Here is a 15,565-nt window from a genome sequence, read left to right on the forward strand (position 1 = left end):
CCAGGAGTAACCCCTGAATGCCACAGGGTGTGGCCCAACTCCCCCCAAAATAAAATAAGAGTCACTTCTTTCATTGGAGGGGGACTTGGGGGGGTCACAGAACTCCTGTCTCAATGCTTAGCAATTGTTCCCAGCAGGGTTCAAGGTACCTGGGATCAAGGCAAGCAAGTCAGCTCCCTACCCATTGTACTATCTCTGTGGCCCCTGTTTGTTTGTTTGTTTGGTTTTTTGTTTTAGTTTCTGGAGGGATACACCTGGCCATTCATAGGGGTTTCTCCTGGCTCTGTGCTCAGGAAACACTCCTGGAGGTGCTCAGGGATCCTAGGACTGGAACACGGTTTGACTTAGTGCAAGGCAATCACCTTCCCCACTGTAGTAGCTCTCTGGCCCTTCTTTATTATTGTATTTGTTGCCCATCCCCTATCGTTCTGGGGTCCATGTGGGATTGGTTTCCCATATGCCAAGCCTGTGCGCCTACCCTTTGATTTTTAGGCCACATCCAGCAGTGCTCAGGGCTTACTCCTGACTCTGTGATCAGAAATCCCTCCTGACATGCTTATAGGACCTCGTGGAGTTCAGAACTGGCTTTCTGCCACGTCCTCCTCCAAACCACTTTCCGAGCAGAGGTGTTTTCTGAGCAGAGGTTTTCCTCTGGGATCACAGTTTTCCTGGTCGAGTCTGGTTTGACTTCAGTTTAATGATGAGTTATTCACCTGCTGGCTCTGAGAGGAAGGCAGTTCAATTCCTCCTATTGAGCGAAGGTTGGACTGGAGCAATGACACAGCAATAGGGCATTTGCCTTGCATGCAGTCAATCTGTGTTCGATCCCTGGCAGCCTGCCAGGAGTAACCCCTGGGTACTGCCAGGTATGAACCCAAAACAAATTAACAAAAGATCATGGTTAACATGAAACACAGAGTGCAGTTATTCCCCTCTCCCTCAAATTCTCTTTTCTGCAGTTTCACTCATACCCTGGTGACCCGAGAAAGGAGATTCTTTTCTGGAAGCTTCTCGGATTTTGTGCTGTGCCTGCCAGCCCCAGCCAGCCATGCCACACAGCCCAGTGTTCCTGCACTGTCTCCTCATCTCTTCCTACAGTAGCTAAGCAGCAGCCAGTCTGACCTGCCTCCCAGCCTTTGCCAACACTCATTTTCAGACACTCCCACCATTGCCATCTTATGCCTAAGAAAAAATGTGGAGGCCGAAGAACTGAGAATGGGGAAATGCTGCTTCTCCACTAGGTAACGCAATGAATCAATGTGGGGAGCACAGCCACACAATGTGGGGAGCACAGTTTGGGGGGGGCACTCATTGGTGCTAGTTAGTGAGGGGACACCATGGGATACAGGGGATCGAGCCTGGGTCGGCCACGTGCAAGCCTACCCGCTGTTATCGCTCCAGCCCCAAAGTCACTAACTTTTATCATTTGGGGGGAACCTCCCAAAGTGCTCAGGGGCCCACAGATCCGTGACATTCAGGAGGCAGCTATGGCAACTAATTCTCATGTCCTTGCCACCAGGGATGCTGAAGGGCCAATAGTGCTGGGGTGGGGGGCACCGTGCTGGAGACCCTAAGGTGCTGGAGATCAAACTCAGGGCGCCCCATGCCAAGCATGTGCTCCAGCCTTGTGAATTTGTTTTTTCTTCTTTTAATCAGGCTCTTAGCAATCCCATTGGCAATGATTACAAAAGTGCAGTGAATTCTGCAAGGGGCACAGAAGCCGTTGCCTGGAACCAACCGACTAGAGTGTTGAGCGACAACCTGTCCCCCCTTGCACCCACACTTCCAGAAACATGCCATCCAGCTAGTCTAGAGGCCACAGCAGGGAACCAGCAGTGACAGCAGTGACAACAGGAACCAGGCCAGGGCGGGACGCTTCCGAGAGCTGCCGCTAGGGGGAGCGCGCGCAACAGCGTGGAAGTTCGCTTCGCGCTTTGACCCCTCCGCGATCCGTCGTCGGAAGCCGCGGCGGGAAACTCGGTCTAGACCTGCGCGCTCGCTGTCATGGAGGAGGAAGAGGCCGAGGAGCAGCAGGAATTCAGCTATAGACAGGTACAGCGAAACCGTGTCCCGACTAAGCTTGAAGATGGGAGGACGAGTATTGCTTCGGGAGAGGAAGAGACACCCCAAACCTCTGCCAGTAATTGCAATGGAAACGCAGGCTTCGGTCAGACCTGCGCACGCGCAGCTGTGCTGCCGCAAGGGCTGCTGGGAGACGGTTCCCATGGTAACGGGAGGCGGGCTCTAGGCGGAGGTAGGGGCGGAAATACTGCTGCCCCGTTGTAGCCATCTGCAGTTCCGGTGCTGGAACTCGATGCAGCTTGGAATTTCAGTTCCGCGGAGTTCTAAATCTCACAGCTCTGCAGGGCAATGTCTGGGGGACCGCACCCTGCACTGTGGGAGTCGGGGGAGCTGCTCCTGGCTCTGCTCAGAGTTGACTCTCAAGGGTGCTGGGAGGAGCCTGCAGTTCTTGGAGTCAATCCTGGGCCTATTGATTGCAAAGCAGGTGCTTAACCCAATACTGCACCATCTCTTGTTCCACACCTTGGGGGTGTTGGGAGGTGTCTTTAGTTTCTTTAGTACAGTCACTCTGTCACCTGCCAAACACCTTGGTAATCAAAGACCTGATAAGACCACAATTTGCTAATCTCCCTGGCCTCCACCCAGGCTTGTGGGTTTTGGGGTTTATTTGGTTTGGTTTGGTTTGGGAGCCACACCTGGTAGCTCCTGGCTCTGCACTCAGGAATCACTCCTGGTAGGCTCAGCCCAGGGAATCCATACGCTGTGCTGGGAATCAAACCCCAGGGGGCTGTGTACAAGGCATGCACCCTCCCTGCTGTATACTCTCTCGCTCCAGGATCACAAGCTGGTGTTTTGCCTGTGATACTGAGGTACAGCTCAGCCTCTCTCCAGCACAGAAACGCCTTCAGGCTCAGGCTCAGGGCCTCTCTGTAGAGCTGCAGTTGAGGGGGTGGCCATGGGGGCTGCAGAGCCTGGGTCAGAGTGGTCGCCATGCCTTTGCCCTTGGTCGCTACGGGTTGGTGGCCAGTGTGGCCTTGACACAGAGGGAAGAATCCTGTTGAGTTTTCACTCTGGGAGCAAGTGCTTGTCTGAGTTCTTCTCTCCCTACTGGCCTGTCCACAATGTCTGTACTTGACCTGAGACCTCACCTCCGTTTGGAAGTGACACTTGCCAGACACTGTGTCCAAAGAGGGCATGGGCCACTCTGGAAAGTGGAAGGTTGGGTTGGGGGCACTTGCCTTGAACCTTTGCTTGTTGAACTGTGTTTAAGCCCTTAGATCCCCACCACACTGTCAGTATGGGCCCCACAAAAAAACCAAAATACAATAAAAACTGGAGGGGGCGGAGCAATAGCACAACAGGGAGGGCATTTGCCTTGCTGTTGAACTAAGGTCCATCTATGGCATCCTGTAGGGTCCTCCCCAGCCTGCCAGGAGTGATTCCTAAGCACAGAGTCAGGAGTAACTTTCGAGTGTCACTGCGTGTGGCCCAAAAACAAAAAGTGTGGAAGGGGCCAGACTCTGATGAAGCCCCGGACCCACACAGCATCCCGGTTTTTGCTGCAGAGGCTGAAGGCGGCCGTGCATTACACCGTGGGGCGCCTTTGTGAGAAGGTGGCAGCCGACAAGGAGGTGACATTCAGCAAACAGACCATCGCAGCGATTGCAGAGATGACATTTCACCAATGCGGTATGAAGCGTTTTCGGTCACTGTAGGGTAATCCCCAGTGGAGCCCGCCTGGCTCAGCAGGGGGAAGAGAAGCCTCAGGGACATCAGCAGCCTTCAGCTACAAGGTTCTGAGGGCTGTGGGGAAAAATATTTTGGCAGGCAGGGGTGGTGCAGGGCACACCTGGCAGTACTCAGGGCTCATCCCTGGTCAACCATGTGTAAAGGAAGCACCTGACCTGCTATACTGTCTTCCCAGCCCCATGATTGTCCTGACTCTGTGCCAGAAATTACTCCTGGCAAGCTTAGGGGACCATATAGAATGCCTGGGATCAAATCTGGGTCATCTGCCTACAAGGCAAACTCCCTACTTAATATGCTATCACTGGCCCCACATCATTGTTTTATTCCTAGGTCTATGCTCAGGAGTGACCCCTGGTGGTCACTGAAGAACTTATGTAGTGTAGGAGGTCAAAGTGGGACTAGGCAAGTGCCTTCCCTAATGTCCTGTCTTCCCAACCTTACAGATTTTCTTTCTTTCTTTTCTTTTCTTTTTTTTTTTTTTTTTTTTTGGTTTTGGGATCACACGTGGCAGTGCTCAGGGGTTACTCCTGGCTCTATGCTCAGAAATTGCTCCTGGCAGGCTCGGGGACTATATGAAGCGCCAGGCTTCGAACCACCGTCCTTCTGCATGCAAGGCAAATGCCCTACATCCATGCTATCTTTCCAGCCCCAGGTTTTCTCTTTTTTTTATTTTTTGGTTTTTGGGTCACATCCGGCGACACTCAGGTTGCACCTGGCTTTGTGCTCAAAAGTCACTCCTGGCAGGCTTGGGGGACCATATGGGATGCCGGGATTCAAACCACCTTCCGGGACCAGAGAGATAGCATGGAGGTAAGGCATTTGCCTTTCATGCAGGAGGTCATCGGTTCGAATCCCAGCATCCCATATGGTTCCCTGTGCCTGCCAGGAGCAATTTCTGAGCCTGGAGCCAGGAATAACCCCTGAGCACTGCCGGGTGTGACCCAAAAACCACCAAAAAAACAAACAAAAAAAAACACCTTCCGTCCTGTATCAGCTGTGTGCAAGGCAAATGCCCTACTGCTGTGCTATCTCTCCGACCCAGATTTTCCTTTTTTCTTTGTTTTTTGTTTTTTGGACCGCACCTAGTGACGCTCAGGGGTTACTTACTTCTGGCTATGTGAGGGCTGGAGCAGTGGCACAGAGGTAGGGCATTTGCCTTGCATGCAGCTGACCTAGGACGGACCAAAGTTCAATCCTCGATGTCCCATATAGTCCCCCCAAGCCAGGAGCGATTTCTGAGCACATAGCCTGGAGAAACCACAGAGCACACCAGGTGTGATTTCTGTCTATGCGCTCAGAAATCGCTCCTGGCTTGGGGGACCATATGGAACGCCCGGGATTGAACCGAGGTCTGTCCTGGGTCAACTTGCGTGCAAGGCAAGCTCCTACCACTCCAGCCCTATTTTTCCTTTCTTGAAAACATTTTTTCATCACGAACGATCTGAGGACAGTGCACGTGGCTGCCTTCTCTGGGTTGCAGAGGAAATCAGTATCCCCATGAGCACTGACTGGTAAGCTGAGAAAACCAGGATGGGTGGAGCTCAGGTGTGGCCGCAGCACCTGGGAGCTTAAGGAAAAGCTGAGGAAGGACAGGCAGAGCCAGGGTGACAGCAGGCACAGTCCCGGGCAGCACAGGCTGGGAGCACTGTTGCAAGCATCCATGACCACCACAAGGCCAAGCTGCCGCCTATGTACACCAGGAGGAGAGGCTGTCGCTGAAATCTCTCTTTTTTTCTTTTTTCAGAAAATTTTGCCAAAGACCTGGAAATGTTTGCGAGGTGGGTACCACAAAACTCTGAACCGTGGGCATGCGGGGAGCCTACCTATTCTGTGCGTGTGTTTGGCCTGTTGTACATGTATGTGTGTGCGTGTTGTGCGTGTGTTTGACTTGTCGTGCATGTATTTGGCCTGTCGGGTGCATGTGTGATTGGCTTGTTGTGCGTGTTTGTGGCATCGGAAGCGGAGCAGCTGCAGCAATCACAACCATTCAGAGAAGCCCCGCCCAGCTTCGAGCCTTCAGCGCAATTTTTGTGCACGTTGGGGTGTGAATAACGAAGGGGGGCCGTTCCCACGGCTGGTGCTTTATGGAATCTGGGGAGGGTGATGCCCCCACAGGTGTGCGGAGAATGGCCAAGAGCTCATGCCTCTCTTCGGAAAGCGGGTGACAGGCATTTTCAGCCGGCAAAGCTTTTGCTAATTGTTCACGGCTGTGATTAGCTCTTCAGGTCATTGGAAATGGTCGCAAGGTATTGGATCAGTGTCGGAATGTCTCAGGCCTCAGGACCAGAGCTTTCTCATTTGTCCCCTTTGTGTGGGGGTGTGGGACCACTCTCCCACCTTTTTCATCTTGTTCTGGCCAGTGATTGGTTTTTGGGCTATGGGAGTCAATGAGAACAGCTTCGAGGACACCCCAGCCTGTCTCTCTCTGGGTCCCTGAAAATTGCTTTGTATCTCTAATGTGGCTGACAGCACTCAGCTCACCTCTCCCAGTGTTTGAGCACTCTTTGGTAACTGGGGTGCGTGCCTCTCTCCACCTGTACCCCCAGTTTGTCTCCCCATTCCTTGGCAGTTCTCTGTGTGAAAATTCAGTGGCTTTGTGCCCAGGAGGGGACACAGCAAAGATCTTGCTCATTGGAGTTCAGCAGTGAAGTTACTCTGCCTTGGGTGGTGTCCGCCGGCCCCATGATATGTTGGGTATCATGGGGATGAAGGGGGTGCCTTTAGGTCTGGGGTCTCTGCTGCAGATGCCAGAACCACATCTCCACTTAGACTATTCTTTGGGGTGGGGGGTTGTATCTGTTTGGGCTCCGGGAAAAGGCAGCAAGAAAATTTTACTACCAGCTGTTAAAATGCAAGGCATGAAAGTAAAGTCAGAGGGGCCCCGGCGACCGCTCATGTTTCTCATGCAGAGGCCCCAGAATTGGTCCTCAGCACCCCCAATCATCACCGAAAGGCTTAATTTAAAAAAAAAAAAAAAAAGGAGGGGCCAGAGTGGTGGTGTAAGTGGTAGGGCATTTGTCTTGCATGTGCTAACCTAGAACAGACTGCTGTTCGATACCCTGGTGTTCCATATGGTCCCCCGTGGCTGCCAGGAGCGATTTCTGAGCACATAGCCAGGAGTAACCCCTGAGCATCACTGGGTTTGGCCCAAAATAAGGCCCCCCCAAAAAATATATATATACATATATATATATTGAAGGAAAGAGGGACTGGGGAGATAGCACAGTGGTAGGGCTTTACCTTGCAAGCAGTCAACCTAGGGTCAACCTGGGTTTGATCCCTGGCGTCCCATATGGTCCCCCAAGCCAGGAGCTATTTCTGAGCACAGAGACAGGATTAAGCCCTGAGTGTCACTAGGTTGTATTTAGGGCTCCAGAATTCTCAGGTCTGGGCATGAGTTGGGGGTGGAGGGTACCCCTTAGAAAGGGGCACAGTTGGGCCCAGAGAGATAGCACAGCAACGTTTGCCTTGCAAGCAACCGATCCAGGACCAAAGGTGGTTTGTTCGAATCCGGGTGTCCCATATGGCCCCCCTGTGCCTGCCAGGAGCTATTTCTGAGCAGACAGCCAGGAGTCACCCCTGAGCACTGCCGGGTGTGGCCCAAAAAAACAAAAACAAAAAAAAAGGGGCACAGTTCCCACAGTCGCACCCTTGGGGCCCTCCTGCCACTCTGGTGCTTTGTTCCTGGGGCTGTGCTTGACAGCCATGGGGTCCCCATATGTGCTCCTTGGCTGGGGTCACACAACTTCCTGTGCCATATAGTGACATCCGGTAGCACCAGCTGCTCTGGGCCTCCCAGTCATCTCTGAGAATCTGTCCCACAATCATGACACCCCCTTCCAAGTCTAAAACGTGTACTACGATTTGTGCTGCTCTGAACCCCATAAGTATTTTGTTTTGACTTTTTGGAGGAGCCACAGGAACAACCACAGCCAGGTGTGGGCTATCCCATCACCATGACATAGAAGAGGGTGGGGAGGAGCACGGCCAAGGCTCTGCATAGGGCCTCCCAAGTTCAAGTCCAGAGCTGGAGAGGTAGCACAGTGGTAGGGCTTTTGCTTTGCACATGGCCGGCTCAGGACAGGCCCAGGTTTGATCCCCAGCATCCCATATGGTCCCCTATGCCTGCCAGGAGCGATTTCTGGATGCAGGGTCAGAAGTAGCCCCTGAGCGTCACCAGGTGTAACCAAAAAAAAAAAAACAACAGGGGCCGGAGAGATAGCATGGAGGTAAGGTGTTTGTCTTTCATGCAGGAGGTCATCGGTTCGAATCCCGGCGTCCCATATGGTCCCCCGTGCCTGCCAGGAGCAATTTCTGAGCATGGAGCCAGGAATAACCCCTGAGCACTGCCGGGTGTGACCCAAAAACCACAAAAAAAAAAAAAAAAAAAAAAAAAAAAAAAAAAAAAAAACAACAAAAAAAAGGAAGAGTCTGCTCCTTCCTGGGAGCCGGGAGTCTAGCAGGAGGAGGTTTGGCAGGCCCACGCCATGCCGGAGGCCTGCTTGGCCAGGCTTAGGGGGGGTGCGGGATTTGGGTAACCCCAGCACCCCTCTGCCGCCTTGCTCCAGATCTCCAGGGCTTCCCCGGGCCACACCCCTGGGCAAGCCGGTGAGTTGGGTCCCTTGGTGGAGCTTGAAGGTACCCTAGGCCTTCCCCCACTATCCATGCGGCTCCTTAGGGAGGGTCTGGGTGGGGCTCTGAACTTCTGTTCTCCCAGCTTCTTGAAGGATCTCTCCTTCCTGGGAGCCGGGAGTCTAGCAGGAGGAGGTTTGGCTGGCACTGGTAATCTCTGTCCAGTCTACATTTTCAAAATCGCGCGGGGGCTATTGCCCCCGCGCGCACAAGAAACATTAATAGTACTCTCACAAGAAACATTAATAGTACTCACTATCATTGAATTATGTTTTTATGTATGCAGAATGTCCATTTTGTACTCTGCCCTTTTGCATACCCCTTCATAAGTTCATATTTCTCTTTAACTTCTTTAACTCCTATCATCATTACTCCTTTTTTACCCTTTCTAACTTAAGTACTGTTGAGTCCTAATTCACAGACCAAAGTGGTGCCCTAGAGTTAACACCCACACAACTATTTTAAAAGGCATAAAAAGGACACATATCTTTTCAACATTTTATGGGTGTTTTCTTTGACGGCTATAACTTTTGCTAAATACTTTCTTATACAGTGATGATCCCCTCCCCCCCCATGTTTTTTATCTTCTCTTTGTGAACTGCTCAATATGGAATTTGGTGTGAAAGAATCCCTCAGTTTAATACTTATGTTTGAACCAAGTCATGGGTCTTGTTGGAAATGTTCTTATGCCCCCATATATCTGATAGCACCACGTGGCTTTATATCTTGTTTGCGTAGGCACACTGACATGGGAAAATACTATACATACCAATAAGTTCTTATCTAATAGAAATGGGAACACACAAATCTTGTAGTGCAATGAGACCTTACACCCTGAACATTGACATAAAGACCTGGCACAGGCCTCAGAAGAATGGCCATTCTCCATTTACCCCTTGATCTACAGAAGACATTTACAAAACATCCAAGGTTGTATATAACATCACCCGGAGGCATTCCTGTACCAGGGACGACCCTACAGCTGCTCTGACATCGATCTACTCAAAAGAGACATCCCTTAACACTGAGAAGACAACAAGAACAATGACCTGTTTACTGGACAGGGCTTGCTGTATTGCCCCTTTATGGTGAGGTTTGTCTATAACATCACCTGGAAGCAATCCTCTACCACGGAAGACCCTACCACTGCTCAGACATCGTCCTGCTCAAAAGAGACTTCCCTTAACACTGAGAAGACTTAACAACAACAACCTGCTTACAGGACAGGGCTTCCTGCATTCCCCTTTCATGGTGAGGTGAAACGAGAAGGCACTCCACATCATGACTTCAATGTAGGACATGCAGATTCCAGAATCTTTAATACAGAAACATGAGACCAACAACAGAGACTGTGTGATAAGTGTGTTGGCGCTACGGACAATGTCTTGGAGCGAACGATTACTTTCCTGAGGCCTAGAGCTGGTCTTATGCCAGGAAACTTCAGGGGTAGGATCTCTTTGTATTTAGGCCAAGGCTATTCCTTTCCATGCCTCTCATATTTTGGTGGGCCTATGCAAACAACAATTGCCACTCTAACACCGTTTTTACTGTGCTCCTTTGACTCTAATCCTTAAAACACACCCACTTAAAATTTGAGGTTAACTTAAGCTAATATGCATGTACATGGAAATGTAAAAAATACTATGCCTCTAATGTTTAAGGAGTTACGTAAGTTTGATGGCTTTAGATTGCCTTGTGTGCTGTTAAGAAATATTATAATGTGCTACAATCTGGGGACTTGAGGGAAAAAGTAATTGCACATGGATTCTGTTTTATTTATCTTAACTTTCTTTGGTGAAAATTCAAAGTTAAGATATCAGCAAGGGGACTTCTGATAATTATGTTAGGGTGATTGTCCTTCCACTGTAACTTTACCTTATCCTCTTTCTTTGCATCTTTTGTTCTCATAATTCATAATAAAAAATTATAAAAAAAAAAAAAAAAAAAGGAAGAGTCACTTCTTGGGGCTGGAGTGAAACACAATGGTAGGGCATTTGTCTTGTTGTCTTGTTGTCTTGCACACAGTTGACCTGGGTTGAGTCCCAATCCCGGCATCCCATATGGTCCCCTGAGCCAGTCAGAGCTTTTTTTTTTTTTTTTTTTTGGCCACACCCAGTGACGCTCAGGTGTTACTCCTGGCTATGCATTCAGAAATTGCTCCTGGCTTGGAGGACCATATGGGATGCTGGGGGATCGAACCGCGGTCCATTCTAGGTCAGCCTCATGCAAGGCAAACACCCTACTGCTGTGCCACTGCTCCGGCCCCCAGGAGCGATTTCTGAGCACAGAGCCAGGAGTAACCCCTGAGTGTCTGGGTGTGACCCAAAAACAAACTACGAAACATGTTGCAGAAAGATTGCAGGAAATATTCGGGGACATTTTGGGGATCATCTTTAGAACTTGCTGCTTAGAGTGTGATTTGATGGTCACTATTTAACTTGGTGACTGTGGGGTGGAGTTTGCTGAGGGGGTGTCTGACAGACCTTCTGTGGTTTTTGTTTTATTTAGTTTAGTTTTGGGGCCAAAACCAGCGGCACGTAGGGATTACTCCTGGTTCTGCACTCAGAACCGCTCCTGGCAGGCTGGAGGCAACATAGGGATGCTGGGGATCGAACCCAGGTCAGCCATGTGCAAGGCAGATGTCCTACCTACTACTGTGCTATCTCTCCAGCCCTGACAGACTTTCTGAGTGATGTTTGCTTTAGGGTCATCTGAGAGACACCGCTGGAGAAGGGTTTTCTGTGGGTACCTGGCATCTCCTCACCAAAGACCCTGTTGACCTGGAAGCTGGAGGCAGAGCAGCCAGAATCTACATTTTCTCTCTGAACTGGTGGTTTAGCCTCTGACCTTCACAGAGCAGAGAAACTAGAACCATTTTACAGACTGCCATGCAAAGTTAATTAGATTCCTTTTTCTGTTTGTTTGTTTGGTTGTTTGGTTTTTGGGCCACACCCGGCAGCAGTGGTGTTCAGGAGTTACTCCTGGCTCTGCACTCAGAGGTTGCCCCTGGCAGGCACGGGGACCATATGGAATGCTGGGATTGGAACCACTGTCTCCTGGGTTGGCCGCATGCAAGACAAATGCCTTACCACTGTGCTGTTTCTCTGGCACCTAAATAAGACTCTTTTTCACGGGAAGGACATCTCTGTTACCTTGTCAGTCCCCCCTCCGTGTGTCAGGTGACTACATGCTGTGACATCTCTGTGGACTGACATTGTTCTGAACGTGGCCTTGGGGACTCTGAGCCTGTCCTGCTCTGAGCAGCCCTCTTCTTCCCTTTGACCTAGGCTCCTGTGGTCAGTTTTGGGGGGCTGCAGTCCAGTACTGTGATAAAGGCAAGGGTCTCCCTGTTTCTAGACTTGAGGCTTGGTAGCCTTTTGACCTAGCTGGGCCACACTCAGAGGAGCTAAGGGTTTACTCCTGGCTCTTCACTCAGGGATTACTTCTGGCGGGACTCTGGGGACCATCTGGGGTGCTGGGCATTGAATACAGGATGGCCACTTGCAGGGCCAGTGCCTTAACCCTGTGTCCTCTAGTGTGGTTTTACATCAAATCTTACCAGGACCATATGGGATGCCGGGATTCGAACCACCATTCTTCTGCGCCTAAGGCAAACTCCTTACCGCTGTGCTATCTCTCCGGCCCCACGTGTGCTCTTTTTTTAGTGGGTGCTCTCACTATGGGGGTGCAACATCTGCATCCTGACCTTCCTTTGATTTTTTTATTTTGTTGTTGTTTTTGGACCACACCCAGCAGCGCTCAGGGGTTACTCCTTGCTCTGCATGCAGAAATCACTCCTGGCTGACTCGGGGGACCGTATGGGATGCCGGGGATTGAACCTGGGACTGTCCCAGGTTGGCAGCATGAAAGGCAAATGCCCTACAGCTATGCTACCCCTCCAGCTCCCATGACCTTCCTCTGAAAAGGAGGTCATCCTTACACTCATCCTGCACACATGTGCGGTCAGGCTGTATACGTGAGGAGCCTGTGGAAACGGGGGATCCTGCGGTGACATGTTTCTGCTCTTCCTACAGACATGCGAAAAGAAGCACCATCAACACGGACGACGTGAAGCTCTTAGCCCGGAGGAGTAGCTCGCTGGTGAGTGTCACACCGTGCCTCTCTGCAATCCCCTTGGCTAGGACATGGGTCACCACTGCCACCCTACCGTGGATTCACTGGCTTTCTCAGGCCAGGTCTCGCTGAGTCAGTCTGGAAGTTTCTTTCTTTTTTTTTTTTTTTGGTTTTTGGGCCACATCTGGTGATGCTCAGGGGTTACTCCTGGCTATGCACTCAGAAATTGCTCCTGGGCCCGGAGAGATAGCACAGCGGTGTTTGCCTTGCAAGCAGCCGATCCAGGACCAAAGGTGGTTGGTTCGAATCCCGGTGTCCCATATGGTCCCCTGTGCCTGCCAGGAGCTATTTCTGAGCAGACAGCCAGGAGTAACCCCTGAGCACCGCTGGGTGTGGCCCAAAAACCAAAAGAAAAAAAAAAAAAGAAATTGCTCCTGGGTTGGGGGACATATAGGACACGGGGAATCAAACCGCGGTCCGTCCTAGGTTAGCGCATGTAAGACAAATGCCCTACCGCTTGCACCACAGCTCTGGCCCCAGTCTGGAAGTTTCTGCTCCTCACTCTCTGGATTTCCTAAGGTACCTTATTTTCGTCCTTGCTCCTGATGTCAGCTGGGGCTGGCTTCCTGCTGGGGCTTGAATGGGGTGCAGCTGGGATGTGCAGTAAGAAGGTGCATTTCCTGTCTTTCCCCAGGAGCTGGAAATGCTCTGGGCCAGCCCTGGTGTCACCGGGCTCCATTGAGTGAATGAGGGACTTTGTTTATACAGGCGCATCAAATTTCTTTATTTTGGGAGTGGGCTACCAAGCAGTGTTCAGAGGCCTTGCCCAATGTTGCAGACCTAAATCTTCTCTGCTTTGACCTGATTGTTCTGGTCTGGCAGTGCTGGGGACCATGTGATTCTGGGGATCAGGATCAAACTTGGGGTCCTCACTGGCCAGGCATGTGCTCATTGCCTCTGGGCAATCTCCTTGGCCCTATGCTAAGGTTTCAAGGGATAGATAGGAGCTAAACTTCATAGGCACACTTGAAGGAATTTTGGTTTTGGTTTGATTTTTGGGCCACATCCAGCAGCACTCAGGTTACTCCTGACTTTATGCTCAGAAATTACTCCTGGCGGGCCAGAGAGATAGCACAGCACTAGGGCATTTACCTTGAACACAGCCGATCCAGGACAGATGGTGGTTTGAATCCTGGCATCCCATATGGTCCCCCTGAGCCTGCCAGGACTGATTTCTGAGCACAGAGCTAGGAGTAACCTCTGAACGCTACCGGTTGTGACCCAAAAACCAAAAAAAATAATGAAATTATTCCTGACAGGTTCAGGAAACTATGGGATGGCAGGAATTGAAGCCAGCTCATCTGCATGCAAGGCAAATAAATGCCCTACCTGTGGTGCTGTCACTCTGGCCCACCTCCTGCCGGTTTGATGACTGTGGAGCCAGCAGTGAGAGGGTCTTCCAGTTTATTTCCTTCTTCCAGGACAGTCTCGACTCTTCATTTGACTCTGAGGGGTAGAATCCAGGCTGCTGTACCCATGGTCTTTGGGAGGGAGTGCTAGTGAAGGAAGGGACGTTCATGATTACATCTGGGTCTAGGGAATGACTTTACAAACATCTGTCTGTTTTTTGTTTTTGTTTTCTTTTTTACATCTGTCCGTTTTTATTTTATTTTATTTTTTATTTTTTATAGCTAAAATACATCACAGAGAAAAATGAAGAGCTCGCTCAGTGCAATCTAGAGCGGAAAAACAAGAAGAAAAAGAAATCAGAGGATGGAAAGAAAAACCCAGAGGAGTCGGCAGAGGCAGAAGTAATGGAGAGTGAGGATTAATTAAGCTTTGCCTTGGGAGAGCGGCCTCCGCTGCAGGCCTCTACGGAACCCATACCCCGATCTTCTACAGCATCTGTACTCAGACACCCCTGGCCCCCAAACATAGCACTCGTGTGCCCTGTCAGGATTTGGCTGGGATAAAGGGAGATTCACAATCGAGGCCTGAGTTTCTCTGGGCTTTAGTTTTTTATTAAAACCCATGTACAGGAGGACTGGCAATTATTGAAGGATGATGGGAGAAATGACTTGTTTGGCAGTACTTAGAAATCCTATCTTTTCATTAGTAAAATTGTGTTAGCAATTAAGTGTGGATGCCTTTTTTCTTTTTTTTTTTTTGTGGTTTTTGGGTCACACCCGGCAGTGCTCAGGGGTTTTTCCTGGCTCTGTGCTCAGAAACTGCTCCTGGCAGGCACGGGGGACCATATGGGACGCCGGGATTCGAACCGATGACCTTCTGCATGAAAGGTAAACGCCTTACCTCCATGCCATCTCTCCGGCCCCTGGATGCCTTTTTTCAAAAACCATAGTTTATAAATGATTTTTCTTAAAAGTATTTAAATAAGCAGAGACCAGGGGCTGGCAAGATAGTACAGTGGTGGGCCCAGAGAGATAGCACAGCGGCATTTGCCTTGCAAGCAGCCAATCCAGGACCTAAGGTGGTTGGTTCGAATCCCGGTGTCCCATATGGTCCCCCATGCCTGCCAGGAGCTATTTCTGAGCAGACAGCCAGGAGTAACCCCTGAGCACCGATGGGTGTGGCCCAAAAAAAAAAAGAAAAAAAAAAAGATAGTACAGTGGTAGGGTATTTGCCTTGCACGCAGATGGATGGTGGTTCGAATCCTGGCATCTCATACCATCCCCCGAGCCTGCCAGGAGCAATTTCTGAGTGCAGAGCCAGGAGTAACACCTGAGCGCTGTTTGGTGTGACCCAAAAAACCAAAAACAACAACAACAAAAAAAAACAAATATGCAGGATGCAGGGACAGAGAGATGGCCCAGGGTACTTGGGAAAGATAAATAAAGTGGGTTTTATTGTTTTTTGGTCACACAGGATGGTACTCAGGGGTTAAGGTTACTCTGAAATCGCTTCTGGCAGGCTCAGGAGACCATATGGGATCCTGGGATTCGAACCACCATCCGTCTTGAATTGGCTGCATGCAAGGCAAATGCCCTACCACTGTGATATCGCTCTGGCCCCAATAAAAAAAAGATTTTTAAAGTCATTTGTCTTGCAGGGTGCTGACCCGGGTTCAATC

General features: G+C 50.4%; 2 protein-coding genes across 9 annotated transcripts in view; one reads left to right on the forward strand and one right to left on the reverse strand.

Annotated features, from left to right (window-relative positions):
* Positions 1–15,565, reverse strand: part of CLSTN1 (calsyntenin 1) — an 833,174-nt gene that overhangs the window by 536,947 nt on the left and 280,662 nt on the right. The gene's annotated exons all lie outside the window — the stretch shown is intronic.
* On the forward strand, positions 1,971–14,391 carry CENPS (centromere protein S). The gene is made up of 5 exons (XM_049775401.1): positions 1,971–2,052; positions 3,588–3,711; positions 5,516–5,549; positions 12,438–12,504; positions 14,169–14,391. The coding sequence occupies exons 1-5, from the start codon at positions 2,005–2,007 to the stop codon at positions 14,307–14,309; spliced, it is 414 nt and encodes a 137-aa protein (XP_049631358.1). The 5' UTR covers positions 1,971–2,004; the 3' UTR covers positions 14,310–14,391.

Source organism: Suncus etruscus, chromosome 6 (genome assembly GCF_024139225.1).
Source record: "Suncus etruscus isolate mSunEtr1 chromosome 6, mSunEtr1.pri.cur, whole genome shotgun sequence".
In the NCBI taxonomy this organism is placed as follows: Eukaryota; Metazoa; Chordata; class Mammalia; order Eulipotyphla; family Soricidae; genus Suncus; species Suncus etruscus.

Bases quoted from the DNA above. Each gene is read 5' to 3' on its own strand.
- CENPS (XM_049775401.1), top strand. From the start codon at position 2,005: ATGGAGGAGGAAGAGGCCGAGGAGCAGCAGGAATTCAGCTATAGACAG. The intron at 2,053-3,587 runs GTACAGCGAAAC...TTTTTGCTGCAG, and splicing joins AGGAATTCAGCTATAGACAG to AGGCTGAAGGCGGCCGTGCA. The intron at 3,712-5,515 runs GTATGAAGCGTT...TTCTTTTTTCAG, and splicing joins GATGACATTTCACCAATGCG to AAAATTTTGCCAAAGACCTG.